The sequence below is a fragment of the Nilaparvata lugens genome, chromosome 1, assembly GCF_014356525.2.
Source record: "Nilaparvata lugens isolate BPH chromosome 1, ASM1435652v1, whole genome shotgun sequence".
Lineage (NCBI taxonomy): Eukaryota > Metazoa > Arthropoda > Insecta > Hemiptera > Delphacidae > Nilaparvata > Nilaparvata lugens.
In genome coordinates, this window is record NC_052504.1 from 92,117,832 (window position 1) to 92,137,227 (window position 19,396).

The 19,396-nt window shown below is 34.4% G+C and overlaps 1 protein-coding gene across 2 annotated transcripts in view; it reads left to right on the forward strand.

Annotated features, from left to right (window-relative positions):
* LOC111055460 (melanotransferrin) overlaps positions 1–19,396 on the forward strand; it is a 39,112-nt gene continuing 19,716 nt past the window's right edge. For both annotated transcript variants that reach the window (XM_039419613.1, XM_039419614.1), the window contains exons 1-7: positions 1–198; positions 891–1,048; positions 2,292–2,424; positions 7,822–7,964; positions 12,823–12,940; positions 15,090–15,269; positions 19,070–19,233. In XM_039419613.1, the coding sequence (XP_039275547.1) occupies positions 132–198; positions 891–1,048; positions 2,292–2,424; positions 7,822–7,964; positions 12,823–12,940; positions 15,090–15,269; positions 19,070–19,233 (963 nt within the window). In that variant the 5' untranslated portion in view covers positions 1–131. The remainder of the gene's footprint in view (positions 199–890; positions 1,049–2,291; positions 2,425–7,821; positions 7,965–12,822; positions 12,941–15,089; positions 15,270–19,069; positions 19,234–19,396) is intronic.

Genomic DNA, 19,396 nt, shown 5'->3' on the forward strand with positions numbered 1-19,396 from the left:
GTTGTTTCTGTGAATTGGTCGACGGGCGAGGCAAACTGAATTGAAAATAATGTGAGGTTGAGCTTTTCTAACCTATAGGGGTGTGGCTTATAAATAAAGTGTTTTTATTCAAGTTTTAAAACAAATTTGAAATGAAGTCGAACGTTGCTTTTAATACTATTTTATTCGGTTTTGTGTGTGCTCTTTACTTATGTCTTGGTGAGTTTTTGTTTTGGTTTCCTTGAATTATACTAGCCTTCACTAACTCACAAAGCTATTTTTCCAATTTGTTTTTAATTACAATCCTTTTATGCCATTCTATGAAATTAATCTAATGCAATATTATTAAGCTTTACAAATAAGAACAATATTAACAAGACCAATAATATTTATTTAGGTACTAGAAAAGACATTCCAATCTTATTGACACAGTGTTTCAACTACTTACATAGGCTACACCTATTTATTTGTATCTCATTCTTTATAAATTAAAAACTTTGTTACAAGGGTTTGGTGAGAAAATTAGACAAAATTTTATAATAAGGAGAACACATAACCTATTTTCTGGACTATTATAATAAATCTAATTCGGGGGAAGACAGTTTTGGGCTGAGCCTGTTGATCCTCCACCTTATTATTCCAAATAATAATTGTTATCATTATATCAATAAAAGAATACTCAATTGGCTAGAGGCTAGAACTAAAAACCTCTATTAGACCTATTGTTTTATTTTTTTGGTTTTGTTTTTAGAGCTAATTAATCTAATTTAAGTTATGAAGTTTTTTCTTCTCAGTCACCATAACCTAGGAGTAATAATTTAAGTTGGCAATCAAATTCCAAATTCGATTAATATAGCAAGACAATCTATTGTGTTTAGATGTATATCTTATTTCTTTTTTATTTTTTGCAGCTCAGCAAAATGACATCTACTTTGATAAACAAGTGAAGACTGTAATTTGGTGTACAGTAGGAGTAGAAGAGCAAAAGAAATGTCTAGCGTTTGCCAATGCAACTCATAATGATACCAGTCGGTTTGGTTACGATTTCATCAACATTCAATGTAAACAGGTAAAGTCTTCATCTTTTAAATTCTTTTTTGTATGTGTATATTTTGATTTTTCTAGTTGTATGTATGTATCTTGGTTTGTAAGTGATTTAATAAATTAAAATAAGAGATGATCATTGTAATACACTGCTGTAGCCGAAATTTTTCACAGTAGCCTAGTTTGATATTAGCCTTATAATATAGAATTTCCTAGTCATGGCGACGAAGACCGAAAAAGTAAATCTCAAGTAAAAGTGTATAGATGGGTCATGAATCTCATGACGTCATGAAATTTACTGGTCCAAAAGTTATCTCGTTTTCCGATCACTTCCAGTTTTCGTGTCTATTGATCTAGGTTCTCATTTATACGTAATGATTTCACTACTACGGTACCAAATAATACTTTTAGCGCTTATGGAAATTTTTACACTTGCAGACTGTAAACGTGTGAACACCTTACATGGCGGCCTGAAGTATTCTTCCCTAGTCGTCAAATCATTACGCATAAACGCAAACCCAACTTTGGATGGCATTACTACATTTTGCTCTGTGACGGCGCAATATTTCTCTGTGATAAGGATGAGGCTTGCATGAAGCTCGGCAAGCCCCTACTGTAATGCCGCATCTACATATTGGCCTAATGAATGCCAACGTCGGACAGCGTTAATGTGTGGGGTGGGCGGTTTGCCAACGTTGGTTACCACTGGCCTTCATTGGGCTCTTGTTAAATTACAGGATAGACCAGCTTACTTGGCCATGTGTGGACTAGGCATAAACAGCATGCTCAACCTCTAAACCGATACCTTCCGGCCGCATAACGTAATATACTGGCCTATTAGTTGGCTATACCATGGATGAAACTATGCTAAAGTCTGTAAGATATTCTTTTAACACGGCTCTTTCTCGGAGTCGGAGAGCATGATAACGCGTCGCCGCTATTGCCTGGCATTGTTCCAAAATTGTTTACTAGTCAGCAGGTATATTGGTGTGATTACGGAGATGTGTTCATCACAAGAACATAAAGCGAAATGACACGGCGCATCCAAATGTGCACAGGATGACCGTCTCTCTGTCTATGCTACAAACTGTGAAAGGAGAAATGGGTTTCTCCTCTTCATGTTAAAAAGTAATCTCACAGACTTTAGTAGTATTTTCATTTCTTCATTCATCTAGTTTACGAGTAAATTACATTATGCTACTTGAAAATTATGTGTATTTTAATACTAATTGGTGGAAATGAACTCAATTATTCATCTTTAATTGCAGGCTTTCAACAAAGATGAATGCATGACGATGCTTGATGAGTTGAAGGCTCATATTACAAATCTGGATGCTGGTGAAGTTTTCATTGGTGGCAGATATCACAGTCTGATACCCATCATGCAAGAAGTGTATCCTGGTTAGTCGTCATTCATTTTACCCTTCATTATCAATATTAGAATAATTTCTTATAATATACATTACCTTACCATCTGTAGTTGAATCCTCATTATCTTTAATATCTGAAGATCACTGCATAATTCTCGGCTCCAAATTTCACGCTTATTCAATTATAAGCTTTCGATTCTCCTTATATCCGTTGTTTGTACGAGGGTCATTGAATAAATAACGAGACAAATTACCAATTTTCAAAAATCTGGTGTGGCGCACTCACACAACTTTCCTTGCCGTTATGAAAATTGATCACCTGACGCTAGTGTACACGCGCATCTCAAGTCTACTATTCAAAGATCATAGCCAGTTGGTGACAGGACAATAACGCTGGATACACACAAAGTCTGCTATCTCTTCATAGTGAATGATTTAATAGAAATAGTTGCCAACCGTTTGCATTATTGATTAAACACATTTTCTCGAATTTTGAGCTCATTTCCAATTTTAGGTGAAAATGTCACTGAACATTAATTGTAGAGATTTTCATGCTCAATCTTTTCCACTTGGAATTTTTTGTTCAAATTGTATCTGAAGCCTGATAATTGGGAATCTAAAATCAAACTTTGCATAGATGGGGTGGAGCTCTTGGAATTTTTACAGATATGGGACTTGTGGTAGTTGATAGAGCTTATCAATGACTATTTCAGGTATAAATTTGATCAAAATCGTTGGAACCGTTTTCGAGAAAATCGCGAAAAACCCTGTTTTTGACAACATTTTTGCCGTCATCTTGAATGGCATTCGATCAAAATTGTTCGTGTCGGATCCTTATTTTGTAAGGACCTTACGTTCCAAATTTCAAGTTATTCCGTTAATTGGGAGATGAGATATCGTGTACACAGACGCACATACACTCATACACACACACACATACAGACCAATACCCAAAAACCACTTTTTTGGACTCAGGGGACCTTGAAACGTATAGAAATTTAGAAATTGGGGTACCTTAATTTTTTTCGGAAAGCAATACTTTCCTTACCTATGGTAATAGGGCAAGGAAAGTAAAAACGGTTAAATTGATCCATATGAAACTTTTAGGACATGAAGTTTACAACCTTGCGATAACATCTGAACAGCTGTTCTATTGTATTTCGTGAACATACTCGCAAATAGACTTAGTTATCAATGGCGAGTCCGCATGAGAATTGCACCATGGAAGAACAACATGCTGTGCTCAAATTTTTAGTCGCAGATGAAGAGAAAGGTAGTGAAATCCACAAAAATGTTAAAAGTGTAAGGAGACCATTGTTTGAATCGTTCAAACGTTTACAAATGGGTAGAACAGTTTCAAAGTGGCCGTACTAAAGTTTGTGACAATCAACGCTGTGGACGACCGGTCGAAGTTGGGACTTCCTCTCTAGAATCGATTCATTAATTCGGGACTATAGGCATATCACTCACTGTTCAATTCATAAATGTAAAAGTAAACACGTGTGTTTGAACTGTTCATAACATTATTCACAACAAGCTGCAGTACAATAAAACTTGTGCGAGAATGGGTGTCTAGACAACTTACGGATGCTCACAAAGAAACCCGGCTTCAATTCAGTCAACAGTTGCAAAATTGGTATGCGACCGAAGAATTTTTCTTCAAAAGAATGGAACGTGTGATGAAACCATAGATCCACCACAATGAGCCAGAGTCTAACACGACAGACTAAAAATCTGATCACGGAACGTTGTTCTTACACAGTGCAATATTCTAACTCATTGTTAACTGAGTCGATTTGCGTTTATGTTTACGATATACGATGGAACAGCTGATCAGATGTCATCGCAAGGTTGCCAATTTCATGTCCCGAATGTTACATAAGGATAAATTCAGCCGTTTTTTACTTTCCTTGCCCTATTACCATAGGTAAGGAAAGTATTGCTTTCCGAAAAAAAATTAAGGTACCCCAATTTCTAAATTTCTATACGTTTCAAGGTCCCCTGAGTCCAAAAAAGTGGTTTTTGGGTATTGGTCTGTATGTGTGTGTGTGTGTGTGTGTGTGTGTGTGTGTGTGTTTGTGTGTGTGTGTGTATGAGTGTATGTGCGTCTGTGTACACGATATCTCATCTCCCAATTGACGGAATTACTTGAAATTTAGAACGTAAGGTCCTTACAATATAAGGATCCGACACGAACAATTTCGATCAAATGCGATTCAAGATGGCGGCTAAAATGGCGAAAATGTTGTCAAAAACACGGTTTTTCGCGATTTTCTCGAAAACGGCTCCAACGATTTTGATTAAAGTTATACTCAAAATAGTCATCGATAAGCTCTATCAACTGCCACAAGTCCCATATCTGTAAAAATTTCAGGAGCTCCGTCCCATCTATGCAAAGTTTGATTTCAGATTTCCAATTATCAGGTCTCAGATACAATTTAAACAAAAAATTTCTAGTGGAAAAGATTGAGCATGAGAATCTCTACAATTAATGTACAGTAACATTTTCACCTAAAATTAAAAATAAGCTCGAAATTCGAGAAAATGTGATTATCCAATTACAAACTGTTGGCAACTGTTGATTCTATTAAATGATTCACTTTGAAGAGATAGCAGACCTCGTGTGTCTCCAACGTTATTGCCCTGTCACCAGCTGGCTCAAATTTTCGAAAAGTAGACTTGCGATGCGCGGGAACACTAGCGTCACGTTATCGATTTTCATAACGGCAAGGAAAGTTGTGTGAGTGCGTCACACCAGATTTTTAAAATTAGTAATTTGTCTCGTTACTTATTGAATGACCCTCGTATTAGCTATTTCTAAATTCAAAATGTACTTGTTTTCTTTCTTTGTAGTGTAAATCTGGATTTCCACATCAGTGAACGTGAACAGTAGGCTACAGTGAGAATATTATTTCCATATGTTCTAATGTGACTATTCATATTCGCGAGGCTGTGCTGAGTGGAAACACTCCAATCAGAAGTCATGGAAATTATATTCTCATAGTGCATGGGTCACGTTCACTGTCACTGATATGTGGAAATTCTGCTTTTATCGTTAAGTAAGATAATTTTTTGTGTAGTTGAGAAGTTGATATTGTAGTAATTATTCATATTGAATGAAAAAGACTAAGAAATTGTCAAAAAGCACAGATTTATTGATACTTAGAAAGACCGGTTTCGGTTATTACACCATTGTCAATCTCTGATAAACTAAAACTAAATACAAGAGCAGCAGAATTTATACTAGTAGGCGAGTACTGCTATTGGTCAAGGGCATGTTTTCATTTCTTAGTCTTAGTCAAGGGCATGACAATTTCTTAGTCTTTTTCATTCAAGTAGGATAATAATAGTTTTTGTAGTATTAATTATTCGAAATGTTACTCATATAGCTATATTTTTGGTATTTGAATTATTTGGCCTGGTTGCACAAAATCCGGTTAAATTTTTATCGTGATTAATTTCTCAAGAACCAATCAGAAAAGGCCTTTTTGATAAGACGGCTTCTCTGATTGGACCTCTTGAAACTAATCATGGTTAAAATTAAACAGCTTTCGTGCAACCGGCACTTTGTTGTTCTTTTCCGCAAGTGTTAAGTACTCGATGTAATGAATATATATAATAATCAGTAGTATGTAGTATTCCACATGACTTATCATGTTTTCACTTTTTCACTTCCCGACCGTAAACGACAACTTGACACCTCGCACCCTCGCGTCAGGGTGTCCCCTCGACTAGTTGACACCTCCTTAGAAAGGAGACAAGTAGACGGGGATGGCTCACGTCTTATGATAACTTATTAATGATATCTCAATCGTTTTTGTCTCATGTAATATTCAAGTCATGATTACGTCAACCTATTCAACTATTATAAAAAGAATAAGACACTGATGTTGTCAAAAAGCAACCCATTATCTTGAAGTATGATAGTGTTTAGTGAGTGTAATTTTGTTATTTGATTTGGTTTCAAGCAATATAAATTCAAAATTTCTTGTTTTCAAGTGATTGCACTGAAGATTGGACCCAAATTCACAAGTGAATGGAACATAACCTACTTTCTGGACTAGTGTATTAATCAAAATTCGGGGAAGGAACAGTTTGGGCTGTGCCTTCCCCAATTATTTTGAAGATATTTATTCTTTGTAACTAAATAAATAAATACCACTATATTTATCGAAAATATAGTGGTATATTTGAATAGATTTTAAAATATATTTCTTCACACTTTACATTACAGAATCAGAATACTACCACAACATCTTCTCCTATACAATCAGTTTATTTATGATTATAAGTAAATTGGAAACAAATTTTATAAAATGGGAAAACATAACCTTCTTTGTGGACCAGTATATGAATCAAAATTTGGGGGAGTAACAGCTTTGGGCTGTGCTGTTGGTCTTACTCTAATTATGTTAATTAATAATTATATTGTGTATCTTGGATTAATTAATGAATTTATTTTACTTTTATCTATTTATTTTCTACAGAAAAGTACAGATCGGGGGAGAAAAACCAAGGATACCTTGTACAGGTTGACCCAGAATAACGTGAACTTTAAATAACGCCATAAAATATTAGTGGGAAGGGCAAACCATATTCTATTCAACCTAATTAGAAGTTCAAGGCTTGCCATTTAAGAATTATCAATAAAATTACTTTTTGATAATTAATTCATTTAAATGGTTTCCTCCTGAACGAATACATTGTTCAAATCTGTGTTGACGATTCCTCATTGATCGCTGCAATATCTCATCTAGGATATCGCGGATTTCATTTTGAATTTATTTTAATTTCTAATCAATTCAAAATTATTGATCAAATTGTAAGCGAAATCCACACTGCACGGCAGTTGATGGCAACTGTGCGAGTGAGTATTGTTTGGTAACCGTGTAATCTCACGATTAGGTTGCGTTTCCTGGTCCCAGGGCGGAGGATCTGTCCTCCTGCAATTTTCTGTTTGTGGAGCTATCTCAAAATAAAGTTTTCACAACTTGTCAAATAACTGTGTTTAAATTATAACAGACAATTCAGAATGAAATTAACAATATCCCAGCTGAAATGTTGCAGCAATCGTTCTGGGATCTCAACACAGATTTCAAGAGTGTATTCGTGCAGGAGTAAGCCATCTTAATGAAGTAATTATCAAAAAGTGATAGATGTTAATGTTATTAATAATTTATTATTCTCAAATGGCAAATCTTGAACTTCACATTAGTTTAAATAAAATCATTTTTGCCCTTCCCACTTTTGTTTTATGGCGTTTTTAAAAGTTTTCGTTATTCTGGGTCACCCGTTATTATCTTTCTCCGTCAAACAGTCCGAAATAAGGTTATGTCTTTTAGGTTTTTTAATTATGAATTTATTATTCTATATAATTTATATATTATTTACTATATGAATTTATATATTACTATTGTTCTGTTTGCAGGTAATCTACTCCATTATTACTCTGTAGCAGTGGTTAAAAAGGGAACACTTACCGATGTGACTAACCTGAGGCAGTTGAGAGGAAAGAAAGCATGTTTTCCAGAGGTTGGCTCACAAGCCGGCTGGGTCATTCCAGTGCACACTGTAAGTAGAAGTCAGTTTCGACTGTTAGCATTGGCTGTTGCCACCGAATGTCGGCCGATGTTCATCGCCATGTCTCCCAGAATGTCCTCACATTGGATAATTCTCACCAACAGCTGATTCTCAGCCAGTAGGAGGACATTCTGGTTGTCGACCGTTAATCGAATAGTGTAAAAACATTCAGGGCCGGTTTCCGAGCTCGGGATTTAGCTAAGTTCTAGACTTTAACCGGATTTAAACTCTGAAGTCTGAGAATTGGCTTTCCGAGTCACGGCTTTAACGTAGTCAAAGACTTGAATAGACCCTGGAGTTTAGAGATCACATTAGACTCTGGAGCTTATAATTTCGCTTTCTGAGTGAAGGGCTTTTAAGTCCAGGACTTGAATTAGATTCTCGCCTCTTTTCGAGTCAAGGATTTATCAAAAATACTCCAGAACTTGAAACAGCGTGATTTTAAACCCTCGACTGAGGTAGGTTTTAAAATTAAGTTCTGGACTTATACTGAGCAACACATCTCAGTTATTGTTGTGAAGTAGATGAATAACCAAATAGATGTCTTGTGATACCTAAATTATTTTGATTAGTACATCTGAACTCATAATTTATAGTTTGCAAGTCTATTTTAGAATAAAGTTATATCAGAATTATGCGTAAAAAACTAACCTTATTTTACGACTGACAACCTAAAAACTTTCAATAAAAATAATACAAAGATTGCCTTGGAATTTTATCTTCCAATGTGAATGTTATTATGTCATATTCAGCATATTTATAATAAACATATAACAATAATAAATTATTCCAGTTTTTTTTTTCAAAAAAATACGTTTTCAAACTCAATAGCATAACGTAAAATTAAATATTTAGGCTATTCATTCATGTTTCAAAAGGTTAGGTTTTGCTTTGAATAGACCCAAAATAAACTGAAACGTATTTTCACAAAATTATTGTTACAAAATAGTTTGGAGAGCATGCTCATTTGAATTAGCCCGTTTCAATCAGCTGTTCTCTGTTCTGCTATAATGCCAACAATACAACAGTAAAATATTGAGAATTTCCCACATGATTATTTCTTCAAGTCCTGGACACAAATAAGTCGATAACTTAGTAGACCCCGGAGTTTAGAAGATAAACCCGTGATTCAGAAAGTCTAGACCCGAGCGCTTATTTTAGTCCTGGACTCTGTAAGTCCAGAACTTATAGATCTCGAGCTCGGAAACCGACCCTTAATGGTTGAATGTGTAGCATTAATGTAGAAAGGGACGCTTGCAGTGCATCTCACTATGATCAAACTATACAACATATTCCATCTCTTCAGTGTTTATGCTGTGTTATGTCTTTTCTGTGATGAAGCTCTGATGTTATACTGTATACTGTGATAATACTATACTTCTAATTAATAAAAACAATATAAAACTTGTAGTACCCTTTTATTAAAACACAGAATAAAGTAGCCCATATATCAAATCAAATATTTTTTTATTGTTAATAAATAACAAATATATGTATTGACAACGTCAATGTAACAGAGCTAAGCTAAAACCCAAAGGTGCGTACAGACTGTCGCTCTGCTCCGCAACCGAACGTCACTCCAGCAGAGCGATTGATGATCGACTGGCGAGCAAAAGTGGTTCGACCGGGGAACGCGAGAAGATCTAACATCTTCCGTAACGTTCATGATGGGTGCGTGGGCGGAGCGACTGTGGTTCGATGGTAGTACGAGGGCGGTACGAGGGAGGAGCGTGCTCGGTGCGGGTTGGAAGCGCGAATATGTGTACGCAGCTTTACACATTAAAATTTGTGCATATGACAATACAAAATAATAAATTAGAAAAGTAGTACAAGCATTCTTACAACCCTGAAAGTTTACATTTGTATTTTCAAAGAACTCCTCAATACTATAGAAAGGATTTTCAACCAGCCAAACATCCAATTTTCTTGAAAATACTTTTTGATTGTAAGAGTATTTACAAATGCTGTCAAATAGCTTATTATAAACTTTTTTGCAAATTACTATGTGACTCCTGAGTGACTTTTCCAATCTACAGTACTGAAAACTCATTTTTGCTTTATTTCGTGTATTATGTGAGTGGATGTCTTCATTAAGAGTAATTAATGTAAGGCATTTTTTTTCAAAGAGTATTCAGCTAATTCAAAAATGTACAGATTAATAATAGTTTTTATCTCCAGTTTAACGAATAAAGTCTTGCAATAAGTGAAGTGATTTTACTCACGGTATTTAGATGAAAACGGTAGGGGTCATGAAATGTGTGCGCAGTGGCCAGCCAGCTAGATTGCGTCATCGCCACCAACCGAGGTTTATAACATCTATTGGCAATTTATGAAAATTATTAGTTGAAAACAGATGATTGGATATAAAATGACGTCAGCGACACCGGAAATTTAGCACAAACATGCGCGTGACACCTATCGTCTTCTTCTATTTACCGTGATTTTACTATATTATTATCTGTAATACTATTCTCAAATGACGATGTCCATGTGTTCTTGTAAATATGATGACAGATAAATTTATATTCTATTTAGTGAGATTCACGTTGTAAAATCATCACCTGATTAACAACTGTTTGCTTTCCTTGCCAGTCGATAGACAAAGCTACAGTTCTATCCTTATTCCCAACTCCGCACCGTTGTCAAGTCTTTTGTATTCTATATTTCTTCCATTTTTCATCTTATTCCATCCTCATAATTTTATAATTAGCTATTTTTATAATTTTTCATCTTATTTCATTTTCATAATTTCATAATTGGCTATTTTTACTAGTAGTTCTGTGAACAGTAGACCTCACGCAGTAATTTAATGATCCAACAAAATATTCAATCTTAAGCCGTGTCCATACTAAACAAATGTTCGACATACATGTTTTTTGAGAAGCTCAGGGAGAAACATTTTGTTTGAACAATAATTGTCTGTCAAACAAAACATTACTGTTTTTACAAACATTTTCAGAGTTGACAGCTGTTAAACATAAAAACTGTTCTTCCTAATTACAAATATTTTGTTTGGTGATGCGTCCACACTGGCCGCGGGCAAACATTGTTTGTCAAACATAATAAAATTTGCCCAAACTTTTTCAGAGTTGACAGCTGTTAAACATAAAACCTGTTCTTCCTAATTACAAAATATTTTGTTTGGTGACGCGTCCACACTGGCTACGGGCAAACATTGTTTATCAAAACATAATAAAATTTGCCCAAACTTTTTCAACAAACATGTTTGTCGAATTGTTCAGTGTGGACACGGCTTTAGGCTAATTATGATTATTAAATCATGAAACAATCTTTTTTCTTGGTTAATATACGTATAATTTATTTGAAATAGAATTATCATTATCAACATGAATAAACAATAAGGCTCAGCTCACACCTAAGCGACTCAGGTCGAGAACAGACTCGACTCTAGTCGAGAGCATGTGTTTCCAAATGGTGACTTCGCGGAGACTAGAATCGACTGGTCTGAGTGTCACTATTTGGAAACACATTCTCTCGACTGGAGTCGAGTCTCTTCTCAGCCTGAGTCGCGTGAGTGTGAGTTGAGCCAAATGTCATACCGGCACTAACTACAGAAGGCGTTGCAAAAGAAAAATAGACAATATTGCTTTCCTGTCATTTCCACTTACTTACAAATCAAATAAACTTTACTGCCAAATCAATAAACAAACATGAAAATTAAATTCTGTTTTGAAACATGAATCTCACTACACTTTTATAATATTAAGTTTGTTTTTTGGTCCTGCAAATTTATTTCTTTAATATATGAATATTTCCTATTTTAGTGATAATAATGTGAAATATTTCTTCTATGTTTGGTTTTGAAGAATCTAAATTTAAAAATCTACTTTGTGAAAATAATTAAGGACTGAAAATTTTGTGAAGTGAACAACAAAAAGACTTGAGGCTGTGCAAAGGCTAAAAATAAACTTTCTACTCGTGATATTTTTCAAAGTTTTTCGATTTATATATCATCAAGCTATCAAAATGAAAAGTTTTCCCAGGAAAACATTTTTTTCTGATCATTACTTTTTGAGATATGAGCGCCTAAAATTTAAATTTTTGGGACAGAACATTTCGAATTCGGTAAGAGATGAATCCATGAGATTAAGAGATTATAGATTCTTCATGGTATTGTTGATCTGGTAAAACAAAAATTTTCTGAAAATACCAATTTTTAAGATAGTTATTCAATTTACTAAAAATAACTTTTACTTGAGTTATTTTTGGTAAATTAAATAACTTTCTCAAAAATTGATATTTTCAGAAAAATTTTGTTTTACTAGATCAACAATACCATGAAAAATCTATCCTTTAAATCTCATGGATTTATATAGTACCGAATTTGAAATGTTCTGTCCCGAAAATTTAAACTTTAGGCGCTCATATCTCAAAAAGTAATGATCAGAAAAAAATGTTTTCCTGAGAAAACTTTTTCATTTTGATAGCTTGATGATATACAAATCGAAAAACTTTGAAAAATATCACGAGTAGAAAGTTTATTTATAGCCTTTGCACAGCCTTAACCTATTTCGGACTATGTGTAACCTTATCTGAATTTGGGAGAGGAATAGCACAAGGTTACCTTATTTTTTCTCTCCCTTTCATTTTGATGATGTATGAATCAATACATATTGATTGAATCAATCAATATTGTATGAATCAATCAATATTGTATGAATCAATAAAGAAATCATTCTGAATACTACTATTCTGGATGTAGGCCTTTGTTACCAACCAGACTTTGTTCAACTTCTATTGAAGATCACTCTATTATTCAACTGTTTAAGATATTGTTTGATAAACTTATCCCTAACACTAATCATATACCTGTTTTGCATGTTTATAGTTGATGAGAGATGGAGGCATGGAAATTGTCGACTGTAATAATCACGTCAAATCCACAATAAACTATTTCGGACCGAGCTGTGCCGTCAACTCCCTGGTTAATAAATATAATCCTATTGGTAAGTATGCATGTTACTGACTTAATTTTGAGTAATCTTAAATCCTATTGGTAAGTCGGAATTATGGATGTTATGAAACTAGGGGTATTCACAATGATGTTTTAGCCAGCTAAATAAAATGTTATTTGATAACTCTGGATTGTGAACGCCCCATCTGAAACCAACTGCTATAATCTAACTGCAATAGCGCTCCAAGCGGATAATTTGTGTAACTCAAAGTTTATAACCTCACTTTTGCTACCAAATATGACCAAAACAAATATGGCCGCCGTTTTAACAGAGCTAGCGGACTCAAACCTGCGCTATCTGCTATCTCGTCTGCTATTTTTTTTCTAACGTACCACTATAGCATTGAGTTAACACAGACTTAGCAAATAGCATGAGTTAGCGAATAGCTCGACTTAGCCAGCTAACTCCAACATTGTGAATGAATTTTGAAGTAATCTGATTCTGAATAAAGTTGAGGTGAAAGTATATGACTGTCTCTATATGGATTTTAAATATTGATAATTATTATACTCTGATCAAAGAAGGAGAGTCTTAATTTAATTATTCAGTTTATCTAGAGATATTTTGACATCTTCTGGGGCAAGACTCCCCTCATTTGAAATTTAAAAAACTGTTACTCAATCACAACCAGCAAAATAGTATTGAAGCTGCATTGCAACCGTTATAGACAATAGAAATTTGATAAAGAACAAGAGTCCACTATAATCATATTAAACCAATTCCAGTCCAAAAACTAAAATCTATCACATTACTGTGAACGTCTTTGTGCCGGTTGCACAAAGCAGGTTAAATTTTAATCGTGATTAATTCTAAGAGAACCAATCAGAGAAGCCGTCGTATCGAAAAGGCCTTCTCTGATTGGTGATTAATTTCACGAGAACCAATCAGAGAAGGCCTTTTCGATACGACGGCTTCTCTGATTGGTTCTCGTGAAATTAATCACGGTTAAAATTTAATCGGCTTTTGTGCAACGGGGCCTTTATGTATCAAAACAATTATACAACCTTTGCCAGAACTGTTTTGACTTAGATGCTGAATAGAGCTTTAAAAAAAGTGGTGGAAATTTTGAATAAAGAAATCTGTGATTTGCGTTGTAAATTCGTATTATAGTCAGATATAAGGTATAACTAATGCTGACTTGGCTGACTGAACTGAACCTCACCAAAGTTTGAATTGATGAACAGAGTGCGGCAGCGAAACTTCCTTTTTTTAAGTAAATAAAACTCTTTGTATGTATCAGAAAGTTTGTATTAATTTTTTGTAATATTGAAACATTATAAAGTTTTCTTTTCAATTAGTTTTGAATATCAAATCAGGTAGATGACGTCCCCCATTCTCCATACACTGAGTAAACAGATTTTTGGAGTTTGTCATGACTCCTGCCAGCATTGCAGGCGTTATGTTAGCAATTTCTCCCCTGATATTGGTTTTCAAATCTTGTAGAGTCCTTGGACGGTTCAAATAAACGATGGATTTCAAAAATCCCCATAGACAAAATCACAAGGGTTCAAATCGGGAGATCGGGCTGGCACTCCAAATCGCCCCTAATTGAGATCAGGCGTCCTGGAAAGTGTTCCCTCAGTTAAAGTCACGTTCAGAATGTTCCTGCACAATTGCAATCTTGTATGGATGGAAATGAAGATATCATCATGAAGAATTCGTCTCACAGAAAGATCGAAAAGTCCAAGAACAGACGCATGTTTGTGCGCAGAACGCTGTGGTGATTGCAACATTGAAACTCTCGTTGCCTCAATGTTCTCAGGTGACCTTATGGGCCGAGGGGCTTTAGCTCTTTGCTCGCTGGGTTGTGATCACAGAACGTCCGCTCGAAAAATAAGTCTCGACGGAAAATGCATGCTTCTCATTGTTCCAATGCATGATGGCGACTGAACATGTCGGGAAGAAAACTTTATGATCTGACCTCTCTAACGAGACCAAATTTGCTCTACTACGACATCAGCTGACTGAATGGCATTCACTTTAAAAAAGGAAGTTTTGCTGCATTCACTGCATTCAAGTTTTGCTGGAAGTTTTGATTGGCATTCACTTTAAAAAAGGAAGTTTTGCTGCCGCACCCTTTATTTGATATTTTAATAAAGTTGTTTATAGATATTTATAAGATTTTGGTGTGACATTCCAGGTGACAATAAGGACAAGCTGTGTCAACTGTGCATTGGCAAAGTGCCCGGAGGGAAGTGCACAAGTGCTGATCCGTATGCTGGCTTCGAAGGCGCCTTCAAGTGTCTGGTAGAGAAGGGAGACATTGCATTTCTCAAGCACACAACTGTCAAAGAGATGACTGAGTCGCAAGTTGATTTCGGTACTACTTTTAACTAAACTCTTACTTTACTTATCAAGCATTATCAATTTTCTCATGTGGCTGATTTCTAAATCATTCGGTAGTCGTGAATTATCAATAATTTCAAGTTCTAGTAACTAATTTTCAAAACCTTCAGTGATAGTGTTTACTTCAAAAATTTCTCTGAAAATTTCTAGAAACTATGAATTAAGTAAATCTGAGTTTCTTTTCAAGATTTAAAATATTCAATAATCAATACAGTATTTTCCAGTTATCAGTGACGATATTTTTATCTAATTTGGTTTTCAACTTATCCAAATAGAAATTCCTAGTTTATATATATTTTGGACTCAAATATGGACAAATCAATAACAATTTTATAGCCTTATCAATATCAATTTTCTCATGTGGCTGATTTCTAAATCATTCGGTAGTCGTGAATTATCAATTTCAAGTTCCCTAAGTGACTAATTTCTAAAACCTTCAGTGATCGTGTTTACTTCAAAAATTTCTCTGAACATTTCTATAAACTATGAATTAAGTAAATCTGAGTTTTTTCAAGTTTTAAAATATTCAATAATCAATACAGTATTTTCCAGTTATCAGTGACGATATTTTTATCTAATTTGGTTTTCAACTTATCCAAATTCAAAATTCCTAGTTTATATATATTTTGGACTCAAATATGGACAAATCAATATCAATTTTACAGCCTTATCAATATAAATTTTCTCATGTGGCTGATTTCTAAATCATTCGGTTGTCGTGAATTATCAATTTCAAGTTTTTCAAGTAATTAATTTGTAAAACCTTCAGTGACCGTGATAAGTTCAAAAATTACTCTAAAACTTTCTAGAAACTATGAATTTAGTAAGTCTGAGTTTCTTTTCAAGATTTAAAATATTCAATAATCAATACAATATTTTCCAGTTATCAGTGACGATTTAGTGAAATATTTTTATCTTATTTGGTTTTCAACTTATCCAAATTCTAAATTCCTAGTTTATATATATATTTTGGACTCAAATATGGACAAATCAATAACAATTTTATAGCCTTATCAATATCAATTTTCTGATGTGGCTGATTTCTAAATCATTCGGTATTCGTGAATTATCAATTTCAAGTTTTTCAAGTAATTAATTTGTAAAACCTTCAGTGATCGTGTTTACTTCAAAAATTTCTCTGAAACTTTCTAGAAACTATGAATTTAGTAAGTCTGAGTTTCTTTTCAAGTTTTAAAATATTCAATAATCAATACAGTATTCTCCAGTTATCAGTGACGATGTAGTGAAATATTTTTATCTAATTTGGTTTTCAACTTATCTAAATTCTAGTTTATATATATTTTGGACTCAAATATGGACAAAACTTATGAAGTGATAAGCATAACCTATTTTTGAACAATTTCTATCCAAATATGGGAAATGAACAGTTTTGGGCTTTAAGCTTGTTGTTTCTTTCCAAATCATTCATAATTGAGAATGATATTGTATCCATCAATGTATAAATGAATCTTTTGTTGGAAGATTATGAAATTACTGCTGCAAACTGCTCTCGATCAGGTCTTCGCCCTGGGGAAAATAATCAATATCATAAAAGTTACCCACGATGAAAACCGAGCAGATCAATCAAAATAGTATTGAAATAGTACTACCGGGCTATCAAAAAGTCTCTCCGCAGTACCTGCGTTCTGTTCTAGCTGAAGATTGTGTTCTGTTTGGAAACCCGTTAAACAAGTTACTCCCACTTCTTTTCCCCTCTACTGTAATGAATGTACACGTAAGTTTAGTAGATTAACACCTTGCTATTGTTATAAATACTTTTTGATCACTCTGTATTATAGTCCGAGTCCTGTAGCTTTGCATATCGACGGAGGGCCACTAGGCTACAATACTACCCGTTCAAAAACATCGAACATTTTTGAAAATGTATCTTTCCATAATCAACAAATGCTCTTTTGTATCTTCTCAAAAGCAACGTGTTGCATCCGAAAAGATACGCAAGGAGCTTTTTTGAGTTACGTCTCTGGCTCACCACAGCCTATCAGCTGACATTCGTTCAACGTGCTCTTTCCATTGTTGGTGATATGTTGCAACTCTCTCATTCATGAAGAATCTTATGTGTAGGGAGCTTCCTCCATCAAAGTACTCTAGAGCGTATGTTTTTGTAAAAGTAGGAATATTACCCCGCGAATCACACCTTGCCTATATGCACTACCTCCGTAAACAAAGCCATAGTGCATCCTGGTGACGTCAGCACAGGTAGGGCACCTACACCAATAAAAATATGTTAGTATATGTTATTAATATTTGATTGTGTACTTTATTTATGTAGATTACAATATATACTGGCTTATACACTTGTATACAATAGCTTACAATACAGAAAAATTATAGATGAATTTACGTAATATAGACTAAGAAAATAATTATTGAACTGTATATGATATGAAAAAGCAATTTGTAATATAATAACTATAGATAATTATATTGTTATGTATCTACATAGATTGGCGGCATATCAATGTCCATTCTTCGGAAAGAATATTAAAAATATCCTTCCCACTAGCTCTCTACCAAATAGAGAGAGGAAGAAGAACAGAAGAAGAAGAAAAAGAATATGAGTGCACCTACTACTGCTACTTCTGGTTGGTTTCGAACTACTGGGAAGCGATTTTGAAACTCAAATTATATTCTGGGAGTTTAGGCGCATGAATCTCAACTTATTTGAGTGGTAACTTATTAGACAACAAGAAGCCTACTGCTTCCCATCTTTATTTGATGTCGTTGGTTATAATTATTAGGGTAACCGTCCACTGGAACCGTATTCAACCGATCCGTTCGGACGTTGGATCGGTCGAATCTGCCGGCCGTCAACTCGGGCGAATACGGTCGTCCATTGGAACCGTCTTCGTCAGCCAAGTCCATCTTCAATCCTCAATCCTCTCATGCAAGCCCTTATGGATTTAATCAATTTGACAATACAGTCGATGCAGAGTTGACAATTTGAATACTATCCAGTCATGTGGACTTGCAAGAAAATAATTGAAATTTTGCAAAATTTGGCAACACCGATAAATGTCTGTCAAGTTTGAACTTGTTTTATTTAGAGTATAGAATACATACAAGATTGATTGATTGATTGATTGAGTACTTTATTTATGTAGATTACAATATATACTGTATAAGATAATACAGATAAGATAATACTGTATAAGACTACAATATAAGATATAAGAATGATTCAAAAATTTATATTATCTATTTATTTCATTCACATAATCACAATATTCACTTGCAGATTACCTACTCTACAATTTGTTAACTCAAAACTTCGTTGAATTCTTCAAGGGCTGGTTTCCGAGCTCGGGATTCAGCTAAATTCTAGACTTTGAACAGCTGGAGTCAGAAAATTGGCTTTCCGAAACGGGGCGTAGTCGTAGCTTTTATGATAATCTTTAGTTTCTCATTTCTATAATAGGAAACGCTTTTCCTTGACAAAATGAAACATTCCTAAATAATTCAAAATAGCTGAAACTTTACACTATTTTCTCTTTATATTATTTTGTTTTCAATTTTCTAGTTTTTCGAAATTTAATTTAAACGTGGACTGTGACTACGCCCCGTTTCGGAAAACCAATTTTCTGACTCCAGCTGTTTAAAGTCTAGAACTTAGCTAAATCCCGAGCTCGGAAACCGGCCTTAAATCATTTTTTGAATGTCTCAACTTGATTGGTTCATTCAGAGTGATCATTCTTTTGGTAATTTTGCACGTTGAGTTTTTGGGCCGCAATTGATTCAATATTTTCGTGTTTTCAGTTTCGCTAACAACAGCCGATTTCGAACTTCTGTGCAAGGACGGATCGAAAAAGCCCGTGGAAATGTTCAAAGAGTGTAACTGGGGAGAAGTACCCACACATGCCATTGTCACTAGCTCAGCCACTGAGTTTTCTCTCAAGAGGAAATTCCAGCTTTTCATGAGGGTGAGATTCATTTGCTGTATTTTATTTCTAGTTCTTCTGCTAGAGTAAATAGTTGTTGAAATAAATACACAATGTTTATATTTTTTATTAAAAGATGAAATAGAAACGTTTTTTGCTACTGCTAGGCCTGATGATGAGAATGAAACTGTAAAAAATATTAATT